General features: G+C 30.9%; 3 protein-coding genes across 3 annotated transcripts; all 3 read left to right on the top strand.

Annotated features, from left to right (window-relative positions):
- The first annotated feature begins 2,897 nt into the window (after positions 1-2,897).
- On the top strand, positions 2,898-10,114 carry LOC132939137 (putative mediator of RNA polymerase II transcription subunit 16). The gene is made up of 3 exons (XM_061006163.1): positions 2,898-2,982; positions 3,160-3,212; positions 8,732-10,114. Exons 1-3 carry the CDS (start codon positions 2,944-2,946, stop codon positions 9,180-9,182), a joined length of 543 nt encoding a protein of 180 aa, XP_060862146.1. The 5' UTR covers positions 2,898-2,943; the 3' UTR covers positions 9,183-10,114.
- Positions 10,115-13,910: 3,796 nt separating this feature from the next.
- On the top strand, positions 13,911-17,410 carry LOC132939616 (odorant receptor 33b-like). The gene is made up of 6 exons (XM_061006882.1): positions 13,911-14,652; positions 15,573-15,660; positions 16,146-16,245; positions 16,644-16,763; positions 16,842-17,000; positions 17,232-17,410. The coding sequence occupies exons 1-6, from the start codon at positions 13,911-13,913 to the stop codon at positions 17,283-17,285; spliced, it is 1,263 nt and encodes a 420-aa protein (XP_060862865.1). The 3' UTR covers positions 17,286-17,410.
- A 4,072-nt stretch (positions 17,411-21,482) lies between these two features.
- Positions 21,483-26,476, top strand: LOC132938920 (uncharacterized). Its single transcript, XM_061005906.1, has 7 exons — positions 21,483-21,505; positions 22,297-23,078; positions 23,910-23,994; positions 24,277-24,376; positions 24,467-24,586; positions 24,676-24,837; positions 26,408-26,476. Exons 1-7 carry the CDS (start codon positions 21,483-21,485, stop codon positions 26,474-26,476), a joined length of 1,341 nt encoding a protein of 446 aa, XP_060861889.1.
- Positions 26,477-27,742: the final 1,266 nt, after the last annotated feature.

Genomic DNA, 27,742 nt, shown 5'->3' on the forward strand with positions numbered 1-27,742 from the left:
CCATTCCCACTGTGAAATTAAATTTAAAATACTATATTTTAATCGCTGCTTAAGTCCCCTGTTAAACAGACATTTTAATCAATGGCCCTAAATTGCCTACTCACTGCGCCGTCTTAATTTAATTTTTACATTGTAAAATATCAGTATAGATTTGAAACCTAGATTTTATAAAAGATTGAAAAACCATAAAAAAATGTTTTAATTTCGAACGATGCCTTAACATTAATGTAACGGTTAAAAATAAGTAAGATTTGGGTAAGTACCCGTGGCTGGTTTATCATTGTAATACCAGTAGGTCTATATTATATTATATTGTGTATATTATACATTTTAAATTAACATAAATTCTTATTTTCTGAAAATTAATAAACTGTCTACCAGTATATGTACATAATCGATTCCATAGTGAAAAAATGTAAAAATATGACCCTTGATAAGACTTTTACTTTATGTCATCACAGAGGGCCTCTGGCGAGTGGCAAGATAATCGGGGCGTACTGCAGGATAACGAGGAAGCCAAAAAATTATTTTCATACATTTTTACTACCAGGTCTCAAAATATGGCAGCCTTTCACTCTTGCTTTGCATTCACATATAAAATTGTTTAATGCCTAAGCTTAACATTTTGGGTTTAAGAGAGTATTTCATAATATTTAATGAAGTCATAATATATAAAGCATGTTCACAACTTTATAAGTATTTAAAATGGTAGATGCATCGGTAAAGAACTCTTTAAAATATCTGAGTTTTAAATTTCAAATCGCCTTTATTCAATACTATACAATTTTGAGTTGTGACAGTCTTGTTTAAGAGGTGCAATTATTTTATATTATCATCTTCTAGACGTAATATAATTAACAAAATATTCATGCATTTTTACTGTTACTTAATTTAAAAGACAATAAATTGAAATTATTCATTTTTTTCATTTGTTGATCACAATTTACATTACTCGGTCAAAAAGTTTAAAATTTAATACAAAGTCCCTCATAGTTTTGAATAGATAAAACCCCGCCCTATTTCCATGCAAGTAATGTCGGATTAATCTGACCACAGCAGTGGCCTTTTGCCGATTGACATTTTATAATATTTTTTCTTAATTTATCATCGTGTGTTTTCTGACTATATGCATATTTTGGGTCCAAAGTTATGTTGTGCACGTTGTTTTTCGTTGCTCTCGTCATTACATTATTTTGGCAATTTGATTTAAAAACTTTAAATTTCTTCTTTTTTTCGAAATTTGTGTAAAATTATGTATGGCAAAATTAAAAATAATATTATAAAAAAAATAATAAAAATTAAAAAACTTTAAGCAATGTAATAATAATAAAAATTGATAAGGTTTGTACAATTGTATGATAAAAACTAGTTTTCTTCCTTTTTTGCATAAAAATAAATAGTTTGTTATTCGATTTAATTTGGAAATTATTTTTGCATTTAATTTTAAAATATTTTTTTAAATTATTTTACCATGGCTAAAATTGATGTGATATAATATTAGTTTCTACAACTAAACTACGGTTAAAAGTTTAAAATATCTGAGGTTTCCAATTTTCAGGAATTATTTATTTATGTAAATACTTAAATTATTAAATTATTAACTTCTATTAAGTAGGTATTCATATATTTAAACACGTTTTAAGTATAGGTATGATATTATATAGTGGAATATAAAATATAAAGTAACCAGGCGGGTATGTATACACTATACAAGGACAAACCTAATGAGTTATTGATTTAAAGTAAATACATTTTCAGTAGTTATTATTATTTTATATCTGTATATTGTCATCATGTCATAAATTTATTAAATATTCATATAAAGTAAAAACTATAGGCATAATATTATATTTTACACAGACTGTTGAAAAGTTTTGAACAGTTCAGAAGTCACGAACTATGATTTAAAAACTTGAAAATCGTCTGAGACATGTGTGTTATATAGTTGCAAAACCGTATCGGGACAGTAATATGAATATAATATTGTAAATTGAACATAAATGTGTAGTTGAGACGTATTTTTTTAAACAATATCTAACTATTGATTCACTGCCGTATCCGGAGAATGCGCAAAATATACATTGTGGCTACATTATAAAGAAATCCACGAAATTGTTTTTTATGGCAAGGAAGCGCCGGGCGTGTGCGCAACACTACGTTCATTTATGTGTATCCTGTGTCGTACTTACACTTTTACAACGAATATAATATTATTATAACTACACCGCAGTTCTGTCTGCATCAAGATCAGCTGTTATCCAATCTCAAAAATAATACTTCATAACCACATTTACAGACATACGAGCACAAGTCGTAAATTCGATAAATATTTATTAAAATATAATACGCAATTATAAGCCCGAAAATCGATCATCACAATCTTGAATTAAAATTAACAATACAATTAAAATTATACGCATACGAAAAGAAAGTGTTGAGTTTAAGTTTTTTTTTTTTTTTTTCAAGTAGATAATATATAATATAGGTACTTGTGACGAAAATGTACAATTATATGTTATTATAGGTATATGAGTACATTGAAAAGTCCATATACGTAACAGGTCCGGTATACGGCCTCTGCAGCGGTACGTGACACAAAGAAATAACGATGCATATAATATACTGTATTTAATAAAGTGTGACTAGTGAAATGAGCAAGAATGATTGAAAAAAAAATATAACCATCCGACGAGAGTGGTAGCAGGTAGATACATCCTGCAGTACGCTGCAGCGATCGCAGCGGAAGGTGGAGGCAGTGGTGGTGGTGGTGGCGGAGGTGTTAGATTTCTACGGTTAGTGGTCCGTGACACCCTCCGTGTGGGAGCGATGGTTAAACGCAAATCAAAGTGGTTTTTAATAAGTTACCTAAGTAATAACCGTTCGAGGTCCGGCAAATGCGTGCTGTGGCCAGTCATATAGACCTCCAACAGTCGTCACGTCAACATGGCGCGCCGTCCCGAGACCGTGCAATTTTTGGCTGTCGTAAGTTTACGTATGGGATTACTTATCTTTTTGAAAAACAAAATTCCTATGTTTAGTTTTAATTTTGTAACGATCTGCCACGACTATGTGATGTCCATTGCATGCGTATACAACTGCAGCAGACTGCAACACGCCTGCATGCGATATTATGACTGTGTTTTTTTTTTATGTTGGCAGATCGTGATCGTAGTGCAACATTTCACTCATTTGGTCGAATGCGAAGACAAAAGGTAAGCCGTTACAAGAACTGATAGTTCCAAATTTAAAAATAAAATATTTCCGATGTTTGTATAATAATAAATTATATTATATATTATATTATAATAGTAAATATAATATTATATAATATATATTTGTTATTTATTTATTTATTTATTTATTTCAGTCAAATTAATTATAACTAAATAATTACAATAAATTACAAAGATAATAGCCGATGCGTATACCAACTGAACTATAAGTAAAATACTTAAACAATTAAAAATACGACTTAATTAATGAAATATAAAATAGTAGATAGATATTTTAGAAACAAAATTAACAATTAATTAAAAAATATATATAGATAATATTAAATTCATAACTGTGATCTCGGCGTTCGATAGTTATTCATTTAAAAAGTAGATGCCTAATCGATACGTATACTTATAAGATATTCATTACTTGTTTAGAAAACACATATTGTCGTTTAAAAGGTTCACGATAGTTAATAATTCCATAATGAAATATTATAGATTTCTAGACTGTTATACTTAAATGTGGGTATATTAAACACATGTTCAACTTAAAAATAATGAGTCAATAATTATTTTTATATATTTTTACACACAATATTGTTGTGATATTATTATTTTTATATGATAGATACATATTATAGGCATTCTTAAAGTATACCAAACGGGATAACTGTGTAAAATCTCTTAAAATTTGAAATTAACTATATATTCATACAGAATAAACGAAACTTTATTAACAGTTAAAAATCTTATTTAATATATTAATTGTTAATTAATAATGAGTAATGACCAAGTTGATGGATGGATTCCGATTTCTGGTGCACAATTTGTTATAGCTATATATAATGATGTTTGGAACTTTGACTAAATTAAAAATATGAACACCAATTCTTCATAAAATATTCTTGTTCATTGAAATTTTAAATTAAAAAATACATTTACTCATTCTTCATTTTATTTTTCATTCTTATACAAAATTCTAACATTTTTCATTTTACTAATATTAATGATAACAATGAATATAATGTTGTTTAGTACAATCTCGTTCGGTAATTTGGTAATTTTAGAACTAAATGATTTTAATGTTAATTATTATATTACATGACGTACATAATTTATTTAGAGTGTTGGATGATCAATGATGCTTTCACGAAATAAATCTATCGAGTAAATTCCTTAGTTTATCATTATTAAGTAATCCAAATAATTGTTCAAGGGAAAGATGACTATTATAATAACATAAAAAGTATATATTATATTTTATTATTTTATTTGTTATTATGGCTTCAACAATAAAGTAATTATAGCTGGTATCAAAAAGTATATAGAAATTACTTTTTCTCGTATTTACATTTATAACATTATAACAATATGAATACTACGTAATAAAAAAAATAGAGGTAGGTAATTTAAACTATTTTTAAATTTAAATTATATACTATACAAATTGGTGCTTTTTAAGAAATATGTAAGGTTTGTCAAATAATAAATTTTAATTTTAAAATCAACCCACGCCGTAGTGCTTTCAATTAAAGGCTTCTTCACCCATCTACAATCAAACCAACATCCATCGTACAGCATTTGCACTTATTGTAAATTATTATTTTATAAATTGTGTAGGTAATAAAAAAAAACTAAAAAAAAAAAAAAAGAAGAAGTTAAATTATGGAAACGAGTGGGCAAGTTATTAATAATATTGCGACCATTAACCTACACATTTTCTTTTACGATTTCATGGAAGGTATAAAGTTTAGTCAACTTTTGTTTCATATAACTTCTACTGCATATCTTGGGTTTAAATTTTTAAATGGATTATTATCAGGAAAAGTAGATTCTCCTTACCTCTGAAGTCTAATTAACTTAAAGGTACCACAGCGAAATTTCAGAAATACTACTACTTTTTACATTCCTCCTTACACCTCTAATTACTATCAACGAATGAACCAATCAGAAGATTAATGTATATTGTAAATGTTGACGTATCCCGCCTTTTTTAAAATATTTATACCAATTTCAATGTATATATTCATAACTTGTAGTATTTTTTTGTATATAGTTTTAGTATCAACAATTTAATTGTAAAGTCTGTATATATTTATTTTTTCTCTCAAAGGCCTAGTTGCATAAATACAATAAATAAATATGAACAGGTACGCAAAATGCATTTTGAATATTGCTGAACAATATGTCTTACATATTTTCTTATTTGATCATATTTTATAATTTATAATTTTTTTTTGGAATTATTTAGAAACCGTTCGATTAACCTCCGAGTATTTTGTTCTAGTACATTTTGATTCCAATGATTTTCCTAAGACAAATAAGTTTTAAATTTTTATTGTAAAAATATAATGTACCTACTTGATTTTATTTATTAACTTTCAAGTTTAAACACAAAGTAATATTTTAATAATACATTATTCATAAAAATATTAATGAAATAAACGTAATCTTGTTAGATTTAATAAAATATTTGTCATTATAATCATTGATATTTGTAATTTAATTTGTATACTTTTATTGCATTTTTAGAATTTTAAAGCGCATTTTTTTCATAATATTACTATCGTTTCTATAATATAATGCATGGGTATTAAAACAGTTATTTAGTGCATTTAATTTACATTACTGATAGAAATAAAACCAATTTATAAATTAGTTAAAAAAAATATATAAATTATTATTAATTTACAGTACCTATTTATGCATTTATGTATTCAGTATACTGCAGAGAATAATGAGTATTAATACTAATAAGTGGTTATTATTTTTTTTTTTAACAAACCATCGACCACTCGATTGGACCATATTAGTTGTAAACTTAATTATATATGCGACTGATGATTTCATTGTTTGGTTAATGCTAACACAACACACGTATTGAGAATTCGTAGCAAAACTATTTTAATCATAATATCTAGTCAAGTAAGCATCAACCTTTGATAGGTACATATTAACAATGATTGCAAAACATTGCAAAATTAGTGTAATTACTATTGGACCACAGCAGAATAATAATATATCAATTTTAATGAATATCTAGCAAGCGTGTAGCTAAATGTTACTTTCCAGGTTTATTGAAAATCTAATACATTATAAAAAATATTTTGCGAAAACTGATTACGATAAATTAAAACTTAAAATATATTTGTTTTTTTAAACTGTTGATCGCATCAACGGGTTTAAAGTAATTTGTTATGCTGTTTTACATAACGGTGTTTGTTATACAAATCTTAACGCTAGTTGAATCATAGCATTTTTTCAGAAACGAAAGACAAATAATTATATGGATTGGAATACCAATTGGATAATGGTCATTATTATGCAAATTCAAAAATGACACTATATATAGGTATCGATGTTGTAATCATTAGCGCATAATACACGGAGGGGTGTCTCTCCTGCAAGACCAACAAACTTATATTACTTTATTTATTAAACTACATGTTTATGTAAAACATTAGTGATTTCGATTTTATATTTTATGATTAAAAGATTCAATGTTTCGTTTGAAAGTAGTTAAAAGTTAACAATAAAGTTATCCAATGAAAATAATGTTATTGCGGTGATCTACCTACTCATTTTCGAAATTATAACTTAATTATAAGTACACTAAAGATTTTTTTTTGAAAGCCTTTTACGTCAGAGAAAAATATTGAAAATTCTGCAGTTTATAATACTCGAAATGAAATTACCAGGTTAGATTTAATAAATGAATTATTTAATTTATGGCTATAATAGTAATATAGTATGCAATATACGTAAGTGTTTAATATGCGAATTGACAGTGTTATGACATTAACATTTAGTTGAATAACTTTGGTTTGCATGTTTATTATTATTATTTCTTTTTTTATAAGCCATTAATAGCTATTATATGTTCAATAATCTGACACAAGTATTGAAATAAAAACGAATTATGTACTCTTGTGTGACGAGTTCTGGTGTATTAGATATTTTAAGCCATTCAATCGAGAATCGCTTGATTGCATTTCAATGACACGTGACCACGCGTTACGTTAGAAGTTTAATAAACATTTTGTTATATAATACTTTGTCGGTCAGGTGTGCCAAATCTCTACAAATAAGTGATCTATTGATACATTTTAATGTAGACGACGAGACACGAGTTGTAAATTAAAATTGAAATTACAAAATTATATTATTACAGTGTATACCTGGCAATTTTAGTAATTTTACTGTGGTTGAAAAATCATGATCTGAACTAAATATTTTATCTACTCTATAAATAATACTAAAATAATAGAAGTATAGCCGTAAAGGAATCGGATACCCACAAGTTAGTTTAACTATATGATGTAGCTAGTACATGAATTCAAAATAGGCTAAGAATGAAAATAATATGTATTATGGAACCTTGTTTTTATAAAGACAATAATAATTTGTTAATACGTATTTTTTATTTCTGCACACTGCGGTCTTGCGTGTTTTAAAAATATATTGCAGAAAAATACCGTGCGCAAAAAATGTCTTAACAGCTGGAAAAGTTTTACATAAAATAAAATAATAATATCGATTTAATGTTAAATTAACGGTAATTAATGACACTTGCATGAAAATATTGTGCACAGAAAATTGTATTTACTGTTTTTAAAGTTGTACATCAATTATAATAATAATTGATTTAATGTCAATATAATTGTATATTAAAGTGTGTAAAGAAAAATATGTTTAACTTATTACATTGCAGTTAAATATTTTTTTTTTTATTAGGGTTAAGGCTTCGACTTCTAGGTCATTAGCCTGTGGTACTGTAGGGGAGGGTACTATAGATTAGTTTACACGTGTGTGTTTGTTTTGGCAGAGTTTTTAATTTGGGCACCCGTAGGTATCTGCCATGCCCGGGTGGGGGATGGCGACACTTGTTCTCCGGACACCGTGACTTTCCCGAAGAAAAATGCCACCCGCGACCGAGGTATCAAACTCGGGTCGGCCACTCCGTCCCCCAGTTAAATATTATATTAAATGAGAACTAATAATGCTTTAAGCCGTTTAAGGGTATATATAATAATAGGAATTGTGTTAGTATGATTCTTATAAAAATATTATTGTAATAAAACATTAGTTATATATTTTTTAAACATTTTAAAACCATTAAAATTGTAAATATTATAATTTAAAATTATATCAAATACAAAATTGAATGAATTTATATTTGGAGCTTTGTTTCCCAAATAACTGTATTCATCGTAGGCATGATAATCATACTAAAATTAGATACTATCACACATATTATTGGAGTATCATGGCATGGGATAGCAATGCACTTAACACTAATATATAACACTAAGCAAATATCTTTTTCATACAATAATTTATACCATTTCACCGGATACTCCACGTATGCAATTGTACTCCAGCCCAGTCTCCAGGATAGGTTTATAGAAAAATCACAAAATAGTGAGCGATAGCGTGACACTGTAATATTATAATAATTAACAGTGTTAATACATTAATTGTTCACGCCTGCAGTCTATTATGCTTGTCCTCAGGATCGTAATTTTCATGCCCCGTCGGATCAAGACGGTGCACCACCACCATCATCACGTGGTACTGATGGATCCAAAGACGAAAACGATGAAGCACGCAAGACCGTACTCGGATAAGTCGTCGTCGTCGATCACGTCCTCGTCGGCCGAGTCAGACTACCAGCAGCAACGGGACCGCCATCGTCATTATCAACGCCAACGGCAGCAGCAGCAGCAGCAGCAGCAGCAACAGCAGCAGCAGCAGCAATCCGAGGAAGCCGAAAGTCATCCTCTGTCGTACTTCCAACAGCGGACAACCGTGAGGACCAGCGACCCGAACACATCGCAGTATCCGGTATCGCAACTGCAACCTTCAGTGATGCACTTACAGCCGTCGCAGACGTACCCAAGTTGGCCACTCAGGCAAAAGAGGTCGAAAGTCATAGCCAGACTGCTGTACACCCATGATGATTGAACCAGTTTTTTAAAATTATATTTATTTTCCACACTCACCGTCCGTATCATCTAATGCCCATCGACGTCTGCTGCATTTAATTTCAAATTTTCACGGTCGTACACCGTAATAATATTATTGTATTATTCCTTCAGCGTATACAATGTACATAGCGTACATAGGTTGGGGCTGCTTTTGGCTTTAGCCCCCTCAAACCATTTACGAATATTATATAATAATTTATATTTTAGAGCAAAAATTATTGATAGCATAGAACTCGATAATAGTATTATTTTGATTTTAAATGGTTTCTTCCGAAAACTCTGTAATGTCTGTCTTCACAACATCAAATCTTTAAGGCACTGGGCATGTACAGTTCCCGTTTCATTGACATTCAACTCTGCGACGTGCTTTAAGGACGTAGACCAATTTCTGGCAAAATATTAAATACTTACAGTGGATTGTGTATACCCAATAGCAATGTTTTTTTTAATTATTCTCAACTATTGCAATTTGTGTAAAATAATGATATTTGTAATTAATAAAAAGTACAATAATGCTGTAGTAGTAATAATATTATGATCTATATAGTTAGTATAGGTAATTAAAAATAATAGTATTATTTCATTTAATTGTATTTATTTATATCCTCTATTGTGTTGTATATCACCTTTTACATTTAAGAACTTTGTAAACGGGTATAGCCGTAATTTAGTTATAAGAATATGTAGTGTACCTATATCTATTAAATACTATACAGTGTTTTACAATACATATTATACATCGTACACGATACACTTAAAAGTTTGTTAATCAGTGTAACTGTGTAAATAGTGTAATATAAATAATATTATTATGCCCATAAATAATAAGAAATTATTAAAAAAATTGTGTTAGGTACCTACATAATATCATGTTCAATATTTTATTTTTTTATATTTTTTATATTATAGCTACCTACATCTGACATCATGAGTTTATTATTTCAGACAAAAAGTTTAGTAAAAACTAATTAGTTCAGTTTGTTATAAACATATCTATTCAAAAGTAGATTAAAATAATATCGGTGTTAACTATTATGAACATTTTTAACGTCAGTAGGTATTAAATTATATTGACATTTACAACGAAACTCTCAATATTTTTGGTTTCGTTAATATTATTATTAATTTAAAGCTTTATATAGAAGTCCTTAAATTTTAATGTAAAGCCGATTGAACATTGGTATAAAAATATTGTATACTTATAGTTATTCAACATTTTGATTTATTTTCCATAAGAATTTATTTTAATGGTGACCTCGCAAGTATAATGAGCGGTCAAATTAATTTATTTTTATAACGATATTTTTTTTATACTACAATGAAAAGTATATAAAATAAAAAAAACCTAATGTTAAACCAATAATTTATTATAAATAATTTATTAGCAGCAATTTTAATAATCTAGCTGAGAACCGGAGTAGTACTGACGCAGTACAGTAAAAGTTTATGTGATGTCCTCTGCAAGTCCACTCCTCAGTCCTATCCTCTTACTCGAACTTTTAAGTTTGTATAAATAATTAATTTTGTTTAATAATAGATCATGTTATATTTCAAAAGTTAATTTTCTATATATTTATGATCGTCATACATTATACAATGACAATCCTAAATCGTCAGTCGGCTACCGTTGCTCACACAGTGTTCATTGTAGATGTTCTAAATCGATGTCGTCCAATGGCTCGACAACAGAATTTTTTGTTCTAAGGTAAATGTATATAATAAATAATCATATTCACTCTATATTGTAACATACGATAGTAATTTATGATATAAACGATGTAATTGAATACATTAAACATTTTTATACCTAGGGATTCTTTTTTTTTTTTTTAGTTAATCGAGGGACGGAGGAGGAACCGCGTTAGCATTACTTCTCCTCCGGCCCCCATCGTTTATTGACATAAACACGTAGTTAAACAAAAACGGCATCAGGCCTAAGCCCCCGTGACCTGGCAGACTTTCCTCGGCGAACGCTGGTAAGTATATGTCTGCCAGGGAGCGCGTTGCTCGGGGCGCTATACCTAGGGATACTTATGTACATAATTATAACCACTATTACCTTTCTCGTCTCTGCCGCTAAACGCAGAGTGCAGTTGTATTTCAAAGGTATAAAATATATAGTGATTCTCACGGAAGACCTCGTACCATCCAACCTAACAGGTATAAAACCAAAAGTTAATGTTATTTTACTATGATTATTTTTATTTTCATTTAATATCGAACACGCGTTCAAAGTCAGGACTTCAAAAACAACCATTTTGAAACGTTATCGGAAATTTGTAAAATCTAATCTTACCATCTCGTGACTCGTGTGCATGTAAGAAAAATATTTTTTCAAGCCCTTCGGGGCGCACCGTACTCGCGAGATCTGGCTTCACTGAAGCTGTACCTGACCCCTGTTACACCTGTAAAGATGCAGGGTCGGTATCGTGATTAGAACAACTAACAACAATTTAATTTAGACAAGATAAAGACAATTTTATATAGGTACACCTATAATATTCATCTAGATAGAGATAAAGATAATCTTATTTTTATCCAGATTATAATATGATGGATAAATAATTCTAAGCGTACCTTTTCGATACCTATAGTAAATGTTTAGAAAGTATAATACGGTCATATTTTTAAAAGGCTAAAGTAAATTTGTCGGACATACCTACAATCGTAATTGGAAATTTGTATAGAAATGCATAATATACCTACATGTTTTAGTAATTATTTAAACGCATAATTCCAACTACTCGAAAAAAATATCGCAGTCTTAATAAAACTGTCTATAATATTTTATAGTACTTACGTTTGCCCTTCATACTGAACATTATTTTAGTGAGTGTTATATAGGCAAGTAGGATATATATTTTTATCGAGGATAACCGTTAAATAATAATTTAAATCAAACAATTATATAAGTCGTACAAGAGTTATAAGCATAATACGCATACGATAAAATACGATCAGTTCTTATCTATATTACCTATATTATAATCTTCTAATATGTAAACATGTGAATGTTTGTTCGTTTGTTCATCCTCTATAAACTCAAAAGCTACTGGACCATTTTCAATAAAAATAATATCAATAGACACCTTGAGACTAGGAAATGGTTTGTATCTTGGCTTTTCAACCTATATAGGTCGCTATAGAGTGGCTCATAAAACCATTTTGTTTCGGCTCACGAAAATCGAATAATGTATTGTTTATACATAGCCATTGATTACATATAATAAAATAGTTATTATGATTGCATATAGTACAGTAGTTTTTTACTGTATTATATTTTGTCATTTAGGTCAATAAAGCTATTCTATATAAATGTAGAATTGAGTAACCGATATTATAAATATATAAGAGACAAAGTGTACTAATGGTTGAGGTTTATATACTAAAAAAACTTGATAGATTTTAATAAAAAACAGCTGAGATTTTTTGTCAGAAGTAAAAAGAATACTATATAATAGATGATAGGTTAGAACAAAAAGTCAGCTAATATAACAGACAACTATACAACTATTATTAGGCAGGTATATATAAATTACACATATAAAATTACACAATTTTTATCGAATTGGAACACCTCCTTTTTTTCAATAATGCAGTTAATCGAAATCGGAATTTTGGAATTTTTAAATATACTTAAAGACCATAATTTAAAAATCTTAAGATTTTTTTGTACCTCTTATGGAGATATAAACTTCTGTTTTTCATACGCCCCCTCCCCCTTCTACAGTAAACTATTTAGCAGATAATTTTTCTGAAAATGTTTATTTATCAGAATCAAAATTTGTACAAGTAGTTTTTTAGTTATTTAACTTTGTGTACTTATTAAGGATAGTAAGTCTAATGACGAGTAAGACATGGGGAAGGGGATTTCAAAATGTTAGTGATTAATATCAATCTACCAGCATTAATAATTTTCAGTTCAAATATATAATAAATACTTTATTCAATATAACATATATTTTATATTTTTGTAAAACCATTTTTAAGAACTATTTTCCTTAGTAAAAAGTATACACATATTTAAATAGTTGAAAAACTAATCGTTTGAATTTTAAATTAGGTTATCAATGTTTTTAAACAAATTATTCACTGAATATATTACAGTAAAAAAAAAAAAAATGTTTTCATTTTAAAAACGGAAGTGTGTATCGGCCCAGGACACTCATTAAATAGAACAAACAAATTCAAGAATTTGAAAAAAGTAGATATTTAACTTGATATATTTAAAATTTCCAAAAATCGTAATTCGAAGAAATTAATTACTAAAGGAAAATGGTGTTGTGCATACTTGGTGAATCACCTCATACATCACATATAATGCCTTTGACTACAGATTATAATACTATTATGACCAGTATAGCATATGGTATAATATGAAAATTTAAAAAAAAAATGTAAAATAACAAATTGTGTTAACTACATATAAATAATATTTACGGGTAAAACGAAGTGGTTTTGTACGAAACGAACAACGTATTTTCGAATGTAATACAAAATTAAATGTGATTTTCGAACTCAATGCGTACGAAGTAATCAAAAAAAAATATAAACAAATAAATAATTATTAATTTAACATATAAATTAAATAGGTGATACGATTTATTTGAAAACTGTCCGCGGACAGCGCTGCGGGCAATTCAGCTATAGTGGACAATATAATAATATAGACAAGCGGCGTTTCCACCGCCATTGCCTGTCCGTCATGCGGTCATCGTCAGCGACGGTAGTGGATGTGATGCTGTTCAAGGCCATCGGGCTGTACCAGCTACTGTGCCCGGCCGACCGTGGCGGTTATAGCGTCCGGTTCAGGCGCGCGCTGATGACGGCGCTCGGCCTATCGTTCGCGCTGCACTCGTTCCAGGTGCCCTTTCTGTACTACGCGCTCGACGACTTGCAGCGGTTCGCGTACATGGCCGCTGTCATCATATACGGCATGATGTGCTCGTTCAAGGGTTACGTGCTGGTGACCAATGCGGACCGTCTGTGGTTGGTGCTGGACGCGGCCGATTACGGGTACACCGGGTGCGGGCACCGCGACCCGTCCACGCTGCGCCGTTGCCGGGCCACGCTCTCCGCGTTGCTCCGCATGTTCGTCGTTGTCAGCTACGGCACGCTGATCGTGTGGATCGCGCTGCCGTTTTTCGTCGACGAGTACACGGGCGTCACCAACCTGGACGGCACCGTCACCCGGTACCGCACCACCATCCACAACATGCAGTACCCTGTGCCGTTGGCCGTGTACAACTCGCGTCCCGTCTGGGCGCTCATCTACGTCACCGAGGTGTACGTGTGCATCGTCAACGTGTTCATATGGTCGCTGTTTGACTGCTACCTGGTCACCATGTGTTTTGTACTCAACGCCCAGTTCCACACCATGTCGGCCGGTTACGGCACGCTCGGAATTCGTAGCACCGAGTCCTCTCCACCGGACACGTCCTTCGCGGGTATCTTATATGGCTATAAACGCCCTGTTTGTTATCATATTAGTATTTGATCATGTCGTTGTCGTTGTCGTTGTTGTCGTTGTTGTCGTTGTTGTTGTTGTTGTTCAATCGGGCCTGATACTACCTAACCTATCTTGTTGAAGCCATTTCATCATTAGGTTGTTAAAATGTTTTTATTATACAAGTAAATAACAAATTCAAGTTGTAGGTAATACTAATTATGAAATTAATACGTACTCATCACCATTAATTAGGTACTTGGGTGTAAAAAAGATGGACGAGTGGGTATCGGTCTTCTATACAGTAGGTGCCTATAAGTGGGTCACTATAATGCAAGGGTCGCAATTGACGTAGCGTAACTGATTGTAGCCACTGCTCCACACCAAAGTACTACTTAAAATATTATTTTCTTACTAAAATTGACAAAAAGAAAATTCCTAGTTTTCCACTAAAAACTGATTGTTAGTAATTCAACAGTTGACAATTAATTACAATAAAATACCTAACCACCGTCGACCGCCATGAGACAATTATACCATACGTCCATACAGGATTAAAATTTGTATTTTCAGATTTGATTGGTATTGTCACGCGATTTCGTCCATGATATAGGTACCTATTTTAATTTTTATTGTTTTTTTAATATTACATATATTAGGTACATATTACAATATTACATTGACATTTCTGTCAACCAAATCTGTTTTTCAACAATTATTATAGTAACATTAGATATTATACAGTATACTACAGGTATACAATATAATATCGTGTAAAATATAAGTAACCTACAAATACTGAAATACCTACCTACCTAACATGCAGTACTTGATCTCATATTCTACAACCATTGCCCTAATAATTTATGATTCTTCAGCATATAACTAATATTGTAAGTATCTTCAAATTATAATGCGCAGGTGTTTGTCGAATAAAATTTGATGACATAGAATCGAATCATTACAGCAATTTGATCAGTCACATACAGGACAATCAAAAATTAATCAAGTAAGCATACGATTAAAAGTAGGTACATATTATAATATAATGATATAATTATAATTTATAAGTATTTATACCACGAACCTACGTCCGTATTGAATTATAAATTATAACATGTAATAGTAATATTTTATATAAAATGATAATAATAAATAATAATTACCTGTTTAACATTTGCTACGTGTTTGACGAAAATTAGATGAACTTATTGTATGAGTATAACTCATTAATATAAGGATAGATGGCCATTATTAATACTAATCAACTATAAAATATTCTTTTAGAAATAAAGACACGTCTTCTCCACTCAGTATCATATATGCAATGATTTATCATTGAGTTAAAATTAAACACAGCCTTTAGTCTTTACACAGTAACTTACTCAATAACGAAGTACACTCTAAACCTACTGTCTATACATCTACTGTCATACTTTCCACATCATCCCTGCATTTGTTTACTTAGTTTAATTTACATTTTTATACTTTTAGGATGTTTGACGTATTTTTTGAAGTCGTTCGACCCGTTGTCCTAGTCCAGATTGCCAACGGTTCATATTCAGTAATATCGTTAATATTCCTCACCGCACTGGTAAGCGTAATATTATGCCAACACCCAGCGACTAGATCAGTGCTTCTCAACCTTGTTTTCACGACGACACTCTAATATTTAAATCCGTAAAAATGGTGACACGCCAGTACGCCACACGCTTAAAACGGTCAATGGATTTTTGAAAAAGTAACATTTACAAGCCCATATGGCTATATGAACATTGAGAAGGAGACTATATTAACAATTACTGTTTTTCTTGTGTGTGTTTTTTACCATCACGTACCACGTCATAAATCATAATGCCATAATAATGTCGTATATTTATACTTTGAATACGAACAATATAAATGAACAATTATTTTTGACTGGTCTTATATAGTCGTGTTTCGATAATTTATTAAATTTCACTATAGGTATTTTCTATTTTTACTATTCAGATGTATCTCATGGGTGTTCCAGTTCTATCAGCAGCGTTTTTAAAATTTATCTGTGGGTTTATATCGCTTACTATTGAACTCTTTATTTTTTGTTACGGATTCAACCACATTGAAACTGCGGTAAGACAGTTAAATTTTTTCTTACCAACAATGATGGTGTTTATAATATTTATCTCTTTAATTTTGAGCTGTCCACAGAAATCTGTACTAAATTTCGGATTATACAGTAGCAATTGGACTGAAATGGATTTGACATTTAAAAAGACCATGTTGTTGACTATGAAAATGAATTCCTCCCATAAACGAGCGATGAAAGTTTCGCCTGATTCCGCCGTCGGCCTGGAAATGTTTGCCAGGGTAGGTGTTACCGTGGTATATTGATTTTTTTTTAAATAGTATGTATTAGTATTTATATGTACATTAATATGTGTATAATATTTTTATACCACATTTGCGTGTTACATACAATACATAATAATTTATAGAAAATAAAAAATTGAGGATTTTAACTAAATGCATATGACTTTGTGTTAGAATTAAATTTAAATATTAACTAAACATAATATAACTATGATTGATAATTTTCAGGTGATGAACATGTCATACTCAACAGTTTCCGTGTTACTAAATTCAAGATCTTAAAAAACATAGTACAGAACATTAATTATCAAACAATGTATTAGATTTATATTTATTGGTTTAATTAAAATGTATATGTACATTTTAATAGGTAGGTGCTTAAATTATATTTTTAGTTGATGCTTGAACGAAATGACTACAACGATCAAAATGATTATAAGCTATCCATATAGTCTTACTTACTGTTTTCATACTATTGAAAAATTGTATAAGTTACAGAATGTAATAATTGTGTTCTGTACAACATAAGTGGAAATCTTGGGTTTGTTATAGATCGTAGAAAATTGTGTTTTTTTTTTTTTTATCTTTAGCCCGGAAACTATGGCCATTAGCTATTGCAGAGATTACGGTTGGTAAGGTTGGCGTGGTTGAAACTGTAGGTTAGCTGTAGGTTAACTGTAGGTTTGTGTATATAAGGTTTTTGCCACTAAGAACTCGGGTGGTCAGCTAGTGACAGCAGACGTTGCGTGATTAATTGCAGGCACCAGGCCGCGCCAAGCCACAGAAAATTGCTTACTATTTATAATATTGAACAATTTTTTTAGTGCTGATAATAAATATTGGCTATTGTATGGCCATTGGTTACACACTTATACACTTCTAATTTATATATTTGTTTTTTTTTTCACAAATTACAATATACCTATTTTGTATAACGTATTAATTTATTTTATACAAATTGACGTTTAGATATTGTCTTCTGGATTTGGTCCGAGGGAAACATTTGAATGGTGTTGTGGCATAACCAATATTTCCAATAGGGAAAGGACAGTAAGAAAACCTTATAAAAATTGTGCTACAATATATTTAAGTATGTATTGTTTATATTATTATGGTGATACTTGTATAATGTAAACTTGTTATACGACCAGATTATAATAATATATTACCTACATAAAATTGTTACGACTTTTTATTTGTATTATTATTGACATTCATTGTGTCCCAATCTAAAACGTGGTAAATGTTTCTTTTGTCCAATGTCATATTCGACAAAAATTCAAAATACAGTCAACGAGTCAATACCCCCTTGTTATACGCTACTGATGGTGTCCCATGTTGAATTGGAAATGGTAAGGATTTTAGATGTGGCTTTCGGTTAAAGTTAAAACAACTAAAACACTCAGCATATTAGCGTATTTCAACGCAGGGAGTTATGTACGATGTCGATGACGACAATCATTACATTATTGTTAATATGTTAGTGGCCAACACCACCGGGTTCACAAACAAGAGTATTTTTTTTCCTATAAGGAATCCTTGAGTAAACCTAATGTAGCCTTTGCGTAATCCATTTAATGCAGATAATAATTTATTATCATCACTATTGGCTATTTATATTTATTATTGAACGATATTTTATTCAGTTTTGCTATGTACACCTGCCTACCAAATAATAGCCGTTAAATGGCGGGTGACAATAATTGTTGTACAATGTACCTATAGTTAGTTAATATTATAATACATTTCAGTAGTTTAATGAATGTGTAGATTACAATAATAAAATCACAATTTTACTGGTTTATGATCTTCAAAGACATTAATACTCAAAAAAGTTTTTTCGATATTAGTTTCTACAATATATTTGTGCTCAATATTGTCTCTATTATATATTAATATAGATTTTTTAAAATCTTTTACTTACAATAAACTGTACGGTTGCACTAAATAATCATTAGTTTTACGACAAATAATATTTTAACCAACCAGTAATTTTGTATTACATTCTAATCGTTTATATTTCATTATGGTGTACGGAACAACACTTTGCCAACAACATCGATGGCATGGTAATAATAATATTTTATATTATCGTCAATCGTGTGCGTCGACAGAAAAAAAATAATAATAATAATAAACAAATCACTAACGCACATACCCACCTACATTATAATATTGTATTTCCACTGAATGCGGTAAAGAAATCGTGTCTTACAAAACAAAGATTGCGTGTTGAGAATACGATTAAGTATTAAAATCGTCCCAGGGATCAAAAATAGAATACGTATATCGAAGTACTTATATAATATTAATAACTCTATCGCGTTTTCTGAGATGCATAATAATATGGTTTCGGTGAAAATAAATAAATAAACATTTCATAATATTATACAAGGTGATTCGCCAAACATGCTCACTCCTGTTTTCCCTTTAATAACGATTTTATTGAAATTCTGATTTTCGGAATTTTTAAATATTATACTTAGGTACTTATATAAAGATCATATTTTAAAATTCTTGAGATTTCTTGTACGTCTCTATAGAGTATCTCGTGGCGATACAAACCAATTTTTTTTTTAAAATAAGATCCCCCCCCCCCCATTTTACCGTAAACTATTTAGTGGATAAAACTTTGATGTCTAAATCAAAATTCGAACGAGTAGTTTCTCAGTTATTAAAACTGTTTATACTAAAGACCTCAACAATGGAATAGCAAAAATATAAAATAGATGTAATTTTGAATCTAGTAGTATTTATCATAATATTTATATTATATTAGGGCTGACCGGTGAGACTGGCGAGACTTGATTGATGAATCACCCCGTATAATACTTTTAAGACCCTATAGTATACGCTAGCCTAATGCTCTACGTAAATTTTTAAAAATGTGTACTACCTGCCTGTGTTATATTATGTACGCCCCGCAGTCCTGCACACTGGACTATAGTGCAATGAAATAACTGCATAGGTGATATAAGGTATATAGTGACACAAGGGCGGAGAGGGTTATGTTTGCGGTCAATAGTAAACTGTTGTTTTGCGTATTGTGCACACACATTATTATTATCATTCACGTGAAGTCCTTTCGGCAGACAGATACGCTGCTGCGACTACAGTATAAACTCGTGCAAGACACTTTGACTTTGACGGCGAAGCATAAAATGTAAGTTTTGTTTTTCACATTGGTTGTCCGAATGGACAGATCAAAATATTCCATTTGAATGAAATAAGCCAAAACTATATTATATACTATTTAGCAACTTGTTATAATACGACGTAATGTGGCCACGTAGGTATAAGTCGTCTGCTGGATCCCGTCATTAGATTTCCGCTTTATATATTCTGACAACCTTTGTGGACAGGAATTTCACACATAGTATAATTAATATGCATATTATTATATTCTAATACAATAGTACAATAATAATAATCAAAGAAAGTAGTTCCCATATAGAATACCCCGAACAAACAAGCTATTTTTACTCTTTATAATATTAGTATTCTTAGTAGTTTCTTCTGATTATAATAGTAAGTACCTAATATATGTACCTAACCAATAGCAATAATCCGGGACGGCGGAGGATGGGGATTTGAAAAAATGTATAATTTCCATGCATTGTGTTCTTATTTTATGTAATTCGACTGTATTACATACGGATATTTACAATACAGTTTAAGTTAGGTACCTATGAGTATCTTTTTTTTAAAACCATCACATGTTTTTAGTAAGAAATTCGAGATGATTTTAATTAATTAGCAAATGACAAGTGTCAATTTTCAAGTTACTCGGCGACAAATAACCAGATACTTGAATTTATAAAAGTTATTAGTTTTAAGTTAAACTAGAACAATGAAGTGTAACAATGTAAATAAATAAATTGATGAGTTGTATTTTTTCTTATTCTTCTTAAATAAAGGTATTGTTGTGCCTTAGTTCAACCTACTTATAATAAATTTAATTTCCTTAAGTTATTTTACATTTTCGGAAGACGAAATTTCACCGTTTGATCTCCTACAATATAATCCAGTTTATAATTAATTTTTTTTCATTTTGTATAAATACCTATGTACCTACTAATTATATGGCAACAATTTGTTGAAAGGGGCGGCATTTTTTTTAATTGCACGGGACGGCAAAATACTTAGCAGCAGCCCTGGCAATAATTTAGATAAACAAAAAACATTTTCTTTTTTCGTAAGCTGGAAAAAATCAAGTGTGCGCTACCCTTTATAAGCTACCCATAGAAGTTGAAAAATAAGATATAAGCACACTCCAAGTCTCAAGGAATCTATTTATATAAACAATATACCTTTTCATCTTTTCCGGATATCTCCGATTAACAATTTTCACAAAATCGGTTAAGTAGTTTTTGAGTACCTATATAACTGTATAAGCTACAAACATACATTTACCTCTCATATTAATTGTTTTAAGATATAATTTCTTTATTCGAAACCATAAACGCGACGATTTGATGCATGATTTTACCTCATCTGCTCAAGTAACCAATGGCAACAAATATTTACTTATCCAATTAACCATTTATAAACAAACATTTCTATCATACATCTCAAAATCCTTAAATTCTTAAATTTGCAATAAAAACAAATAAGAGCTACTTGTTGAGATAAAATATAGCTATAGATCCTTGGGATAGTGTAGCTTTTTGATAAAAATGTTTTTTAAAATCGCGCTTAAGTTTCCAGACATTACCTTGAACAAACAAAAAATTTTTCTTCTTCATAATATTAATATAGTAGGTAGAGATTTTTATTTTATTTATTTTCTTTATTGTTTGGGGTCTTGTTAGATTCACATTGGCTAGGAAAAGTTCAGTGAAGATTTCCAGAACTTCATCTCCAATCGTTAGTTTTCTACAAAGCTGTAAAGCTGGAAAACACCAAAAAACGCCCAATAAAATTTGTTTTAATTTTTTTTTAATGTTCTGTAGTGAATTAACTATTTAAAATAAAGTTCTGAACCAATGTAAATCTAACAAGACCCCAAACAACGAAATCCGCTCTCCGGTTTCGGAGATCTATCTCACTAAATTAAAATGAAAATAATTTTTTGTGGGGCTGTTCACACCGACATTTTTCTGGATTCAAATTGTTACACCGCTTGGGTGTGATATCAGTTAATACATTTCTAAAACTTAAAAATCAAGAAAGTTTACATGCCGATCCCTGACTTGGCAAACGTTTTTTCATTGGTTTGGGATGGATTTGCGCGGACACTCGAACGCCATACTTAAGAACACGTTGACTATTGACGAATCCCACTTGTCCATAGGATCCGTTCGAAAATAGCCTCATCGGCAGCACCAACCAACGACGGTGGTGGTGAAGAGACGACAAAACATCAGGATAACTCGAGTGATGAAAGAGACTACCAATACGAAGATGGCAGCACGGCCATGGACGTGAAGTTGTTTAAGGCGATCGGCATGTACCAGCTGCTGCACCCGGTCGAGTGTGGCCTGAACAGCGGCATATGCCGGATGGCCGCGATGGTGGTCGTGGGCCTGACGTTCGGGCTGCAGTTGATGCAAGTGTTCCGGCTGTACCTGGCCAGGAACGACATCCCAATGTTCGCCAACATGGCAATGCTGGTTGTGTATGGGTTCATGTGCTTGCTCAAGGGCTACACGTTAGCGATGCACGCGGACAGGATATGCATCACGTTGGAGTTGGCCCGGTACGATTTCACCCGTTGTGGTGGCCGCGACCCGTCCCTGATGCGACGGTGCCGGGCCAGGCTGTCCACCATACTCCGCACGTTCGTCGGGCTCAGCTTCGGCACGCTGGTCGTGTGGTTGGTCATTCCGTGGTTCTTGACATCAGAGTACGACGACAAGCCGTTCATCTGGGCGGCGGTGTACGTCGTCGAGTCCATCATACTCACGGTCAACGTGTTTTGCTGGACGTCGTTCGACTGTTACCTGGTCACCATGTGTTTCGTGTTCGAGGCCATGTTCCGCACCATGAGCTCCGGCTACGAGAAGATCGGTCGTGGGCAGCCCATTCACCCGCACACCATCCATCCGTTCGGCGACCACCGTAGATCAGATTCAGGTGAGTGTTTCTGACATTAACCGAATACCAATATAATATTGCATATTTGGCTATATGCGGTGACCATATATATTTTTTATATGAAAAAAACTTGGGTAAACCATACCAAAATGTTTTTAATTTTTAAGTTATTTTAGAGACAGTAAAGTTATAAATATATTACACTTGATATATTACTTATTCAATTTGCAAACATACGAAACAACTCGCGTCCGTCCCGATGACAATTTATTGTTCATTGGCACTTGTCATACAAAATCTAACTTTACTAACTTTAGTTTCAATATTTCGATATAAAACAGTAAATTTATTGTTATGTATTTATTTCGTGTACAGGTTTTTTCTTTTACTCACATATTATACTATAATATAATAACATAGAGATAATGAGATTAAATTTAATGAAAACGGTACAATATTCTAACAAGCGTCTCGTCCCAAGTTTGTGGGAAACGAACACGCGTATAATATGACGATAGCAAATAGCCCGGTGTAATATAGTGTCCCCCTACGATTTGTCCAAGTCTAAAACTAAGAATAATAATTTAATTGGCATTACATTTTGTTCCATCATAATTCATAATCATATTATGTACAAATTAGTTGTCTCGTATGATGTACGTAGATGCGTACGTAAAAAACATGTTTGATAAAAAATATGCCGACGAGCGGTGTAATGAGTATGTTAAGTGTCATAGATGATTTTCGAGTCACGTATTTATGAAAAAATTGTCTTCGGAATTGACAAATCGCCTCTTAGCCATCTCATTTTTCCATTTAAATGTTATAATATGTATCATAATAATATTATGATATATACCTGTGTTGCAGAAGTTAAAAACAACGCATCACTAACTTGTCCGAACCATTATGACGATTTGATTAGCCACATTAAAGACAATCAAAAGATAGTAGAGTGAGTATACAATATTATCATTAATGTCAATTAAATGTACAAACTAAAATATATGGTTTTTATATTATGAATCAAACTATTAGGTATTTATAGTACTTAAACAGGCACTCGTCGATCATGTTTAATTGGTATTTGGTAGGTAATCCAACAAAACGTTTAAACCATATTAATATTAATACAATTTCATAGTTTAAAAATATGTGTTTTAAAATTATTGCAAACCCCCATTGTTGTGTAAAATAATGAATTATAATTTGTTTCTCTTCACTATAATACTAATAGGAAGTATAAAACATTTTTCGAAATCGTCACACCTACGGTCCTGCTTCAAATTGCTGATGGTTCGTACACCATAATCACAATGATATTTCTCATCTCAGTAGTAAGTGTTGATTGTTATTCAGAAATGACAATGGCAATAATATAAATGCAATTTAAAAAATGTATTTTTAATTAAATTGTTTGTCCATAGGCGTATCTCAATGGTAATTCGATTCTATCTCCGATGATTTTGAAATATGTCTGCGGACTGGCTTCGCTCACCATTGAACTGTACATATTTTGTTATGGATTCAACTACATAGAAGACGGGGTAAAACAATACAACTCCATCGATCAAACATGTCGATGAAGTTTTATCTATCACATTCGTTTATTGTACGTTTTATACTTACTGTCTAGAGATCTACGGTGAATTTCGGGCTGTACAGCTGTGATTGGACGAACAAGGATTTAAAATTTAAAAAGACTGTATTGCTGGCCATGTACATGAACTCAGCTGCTGACAAGCAAGTGATGAAACTGTCACCAAATTCCATCGTAAATCTAGCAATGTTCTCCAGGGTATAAATAAAACAGATTTCGGTTGTTTATTTTATTTGTACATTTTGTATGCACATTGCACACGTCTACGATGACGTTAGAACGCTTCGCGTTTGTTTAGTTTGTATAATAATAATTATTATTATTATTGGACGTCACTACTTTCAACTTGCTGCATCCATCTAAATACGCATTTACCTACAAAATATATATAGTATGTACATTACATGACATACTGTTTAAAGTCGTACATGCCTACTTGAAATTGAACCATTAATTTATGTGTATAGACTTACTACACCACCCGGACGTATTAATAAAGTATACGATATTTTCTGGTAACTGATAATAATAATTACCTTTTTACGTCTTTAGTATCTATATCGGTGTAAATCAACAACAATGTATAAATCAAGAACATCTATTTTCTAGTTATCGTTCACCCATTTTGGAAGCTGAAATCACTCATTTTAAATGCACTGCATAAATATGGCATAAATGCACAAATACGTGTCAAATAGCTGTGGTCAAATTGTTTTGTTGAAAAAAAAGAAAGTTTTCACTATAAACTATACACTTGGTCTCATTTCCGTTGTGGTTTTCACGTAATATATTGTTAATTCGAATGATCTTTATTATTTTACCTATAGAAAAATGTATTGATAAAAAATTAGGAAATTAACCTGCACATTATCTACCTTTATCAGCTGTATGCTTTCGGTTTATAATCTCAATACAATGTTAAGCTATTAATCGTTGAGTAACAATTTAGAAATAAAAAAAATTTTGAAAATGTTAGTTTTAACTTTTAACTATAGGAGCGGGATTTAAAATAGTTTTTAAAACGACGTTTTCTTTACTTCGATTTTAAATTAGTAGGAGCTTATTCTGACATCTCAAACTGGGCCTTACAATTTATTTAAATATCAATCTATATACGTTATATCAAGTAATATCTAATTTAAATATACAACACTGGTTTTAAAATACAAAACGTATGAACTTAATATTTGGAATAGTGGTTCCTCTAATGATCTAGATGTGAAATAAGAGAGGATTTTCTGATGTTTATATTTTAAAGGGGTGGTCAAACAGGGATCTTGACATTCATGGTGGAAATTGAAACTTTTTTTTTGTTTATAAATGGTTGCCATTGGTTATTCGGGAAAATCAGGTACAAACATGCATCAAAATATCGTCACGCTTATGGCCTAGAATTAAGAAACTATTCCTCAAAATCAACTGTATGTGCGTAGCTTATATAGGTACTCTAAAACTACTCAATTGGATTTTACGAAAATTTCAGATATTATTTTTAGAGATGTCAGAAAAGTTTATAGAGTAAGTGTGCTGTATTAAAAATAAGAAACGCCCGCGGCGAGCTTTTGTCACCGACGGTCTGACAACACCTGTTTGTCCCCCCCCCCCCCTACACACACACCGTCTCATTTATTTGCACACCTGCCATACTTGCGCAGTAGCCTCAAAATAAATCCTTGCACACGAGCTTATAGTTGCGACACTGGCTATTATGTTCATATTGTTATAGTTATTGTTCATGGTAATAACGTATTGTGCTAAAACCTTTCAGGTGATGAACATGGCGTACTCGATAGTGTCCACATTACTAAGTAAAAGTAATAAACAAGCAACTTACTGACGAATGGATCTATAGTTTATAAAATAGCTAACTGTTGTTTCAATGAATCAAGGAACCATTGGAATACGCTTTAAAGACTTAATTATCACTGTTTGCTTAATTAATACACATAATATTACAGATGCAGATAATATCACTTTAAAGTTACTTTAATTGTAATAAAATAATATGAGTCAACTCGTCGTTTAAATATGTGCATAGTGATACTTTTTTAAACCGATATTATATGAAAATTTCTGTAGCAGGTATATAATAAATTATTGACGATAATGATTATATTTTAGATTCTGAGTGGAGCTATTAAATGTATTGATTTTACAATGTTGTAATTTATTTGTTTTTTGTGTATTACTGAAGACGCTAAAACTATACTTGTGCGAGAAAAAATGTATAACTTTTAATGTGGTTTCTGATATAATTAGACGAGGATGAAACTTTGGGGATCAAAAGTAAAACTTAGCTTAAAAACAATTTTAAAAAAAATCAATACCAAAAACAATTAGATACGAAAAAACTGGAATATTTACAATTAAATAATAATAATTTTCCTGATTTTTCCGTATTTTGTCAAGATTTGAACTTTAAATTCTTATAAATAAAAACCGTGACTAAGGATTTTTAATTTTTTTATCTACCTTTAAAACAATAACCTAGGAGCCTTCTATTAAATTTTCAAACTTTTTTTACCCAACAAATAACATTTTATTGATATTTGTAGAAAAAAAAACTAAAAAAAATGGAAACTGAAAATGTCCGTAAATAGCTCAAAATAAGTCAAAATATTTGGAAAATATTATGGTGTATAGAAAATGCTAATATAAACATTCAGTCAAAATGTCATGTACCTACGGTCATTTGTTTTAGAGTTGCACCAAAAACCAAAATCGATTTTCTCGAAAACAGATTTTGCGTAAAAATTCCAGTTTTTTTTTAATTTTTCTTTTGTTTATCACGTCGCTTTTGAAAACTACTGGGAAATGTTTACTTTTGACTCCCCAAAGTACCAACTAGATCCACTTTCCTATCAGAAAACGTACTGTTGAAGAAAACCCAAGCACTTTTACTGTCCTAATAGGTGATGACAGACACAAAAAAAATTTAAAAAAACACACATTAATGTAAAATCAATACATTCATCGCTTCGCTCAGAATCTAAAATAATAGAATTCTAAATACCTAATTATTCAATTTTTTGTTGTCGTTGTGTATGTGTTTTCTTCATTCTAGGTAAACCTATTATTATATATATTATGTACAATAATGAAG

The sequence above is a fragment of the Metopolophium dirhodum genome, chromosome 2 (genome assembly GCF_019925205.1).
Source record: "Metopolophium dirhodum isolate CAU chromosome 2, ASM1992520v1, whole genome shotgun sequence".
Taxonomy (NCBI): Eukaryota; Metazoa; Arthropoda; class Insecta; order Hemiptera; family Aphididae; genus Metopolophium; species Metopolophium dirhodum.

Coding starts and splice junctions, on each gene's coding strand:
- LOC132938920 (XM_061005906.1), top strand. CDS start 21,483: ATGATTTTACCTCATCTGCTCAA. Junction 23,079..23,909: donor CCACCGTAGATCAGATTCAG/GTGAGTGTTTCT, acceptor CCTGTGTTGCAG/AAGTTAAAAACAACGCATCA. Junction 24,838..26,407: donor ATCTAGCAATGTTCTCCAGG/GTATAAATAAAA, acceptor AAAACCTTTCAG/GTGATGAACATGGCGTACTC.
- LOC132939137 (XM_061006163.1), top strand. CDS start 2,944: ATGGCGCGCCGTCCCGAGACCGTGCAATTTTTGGCTGTC. Junction 2,983..3,159: donor CCGTGCAATTTTTGGCTGTC/GTAAGTTTACGT, acceptor TTATGTTGGCAG/ATCGTGATCGTAGTGCAACA. Junction 3,213..8,731: donor GTCGAATGCGAAGACAAAAG/GTAAGCCGTTAC, acceptor GCTTGTCCTCAG/GATCGTAATTTTCATGCCCC.
- LOC132939616 (XM_061006882.1), top strand. CDS start 13,911: ATGCGGTCATCGTCAGCGACGGTAGTGGATGTGATGCTGTTCAAGGCC. Junction 14,653..15,572: donor ACCGGACACGTCCTTCGCGG/GTATCTTATATG, acceptor TATAATGCGCAG/GTGTTTGTCGAATAAAATTT. Junction 17,001..17,231: donor GCCTGGAAATGTTTGCCAGG/GTAGGTGTTACC, acceptor GATAATTTTCAG/GTGATGAACATGTCATACTC.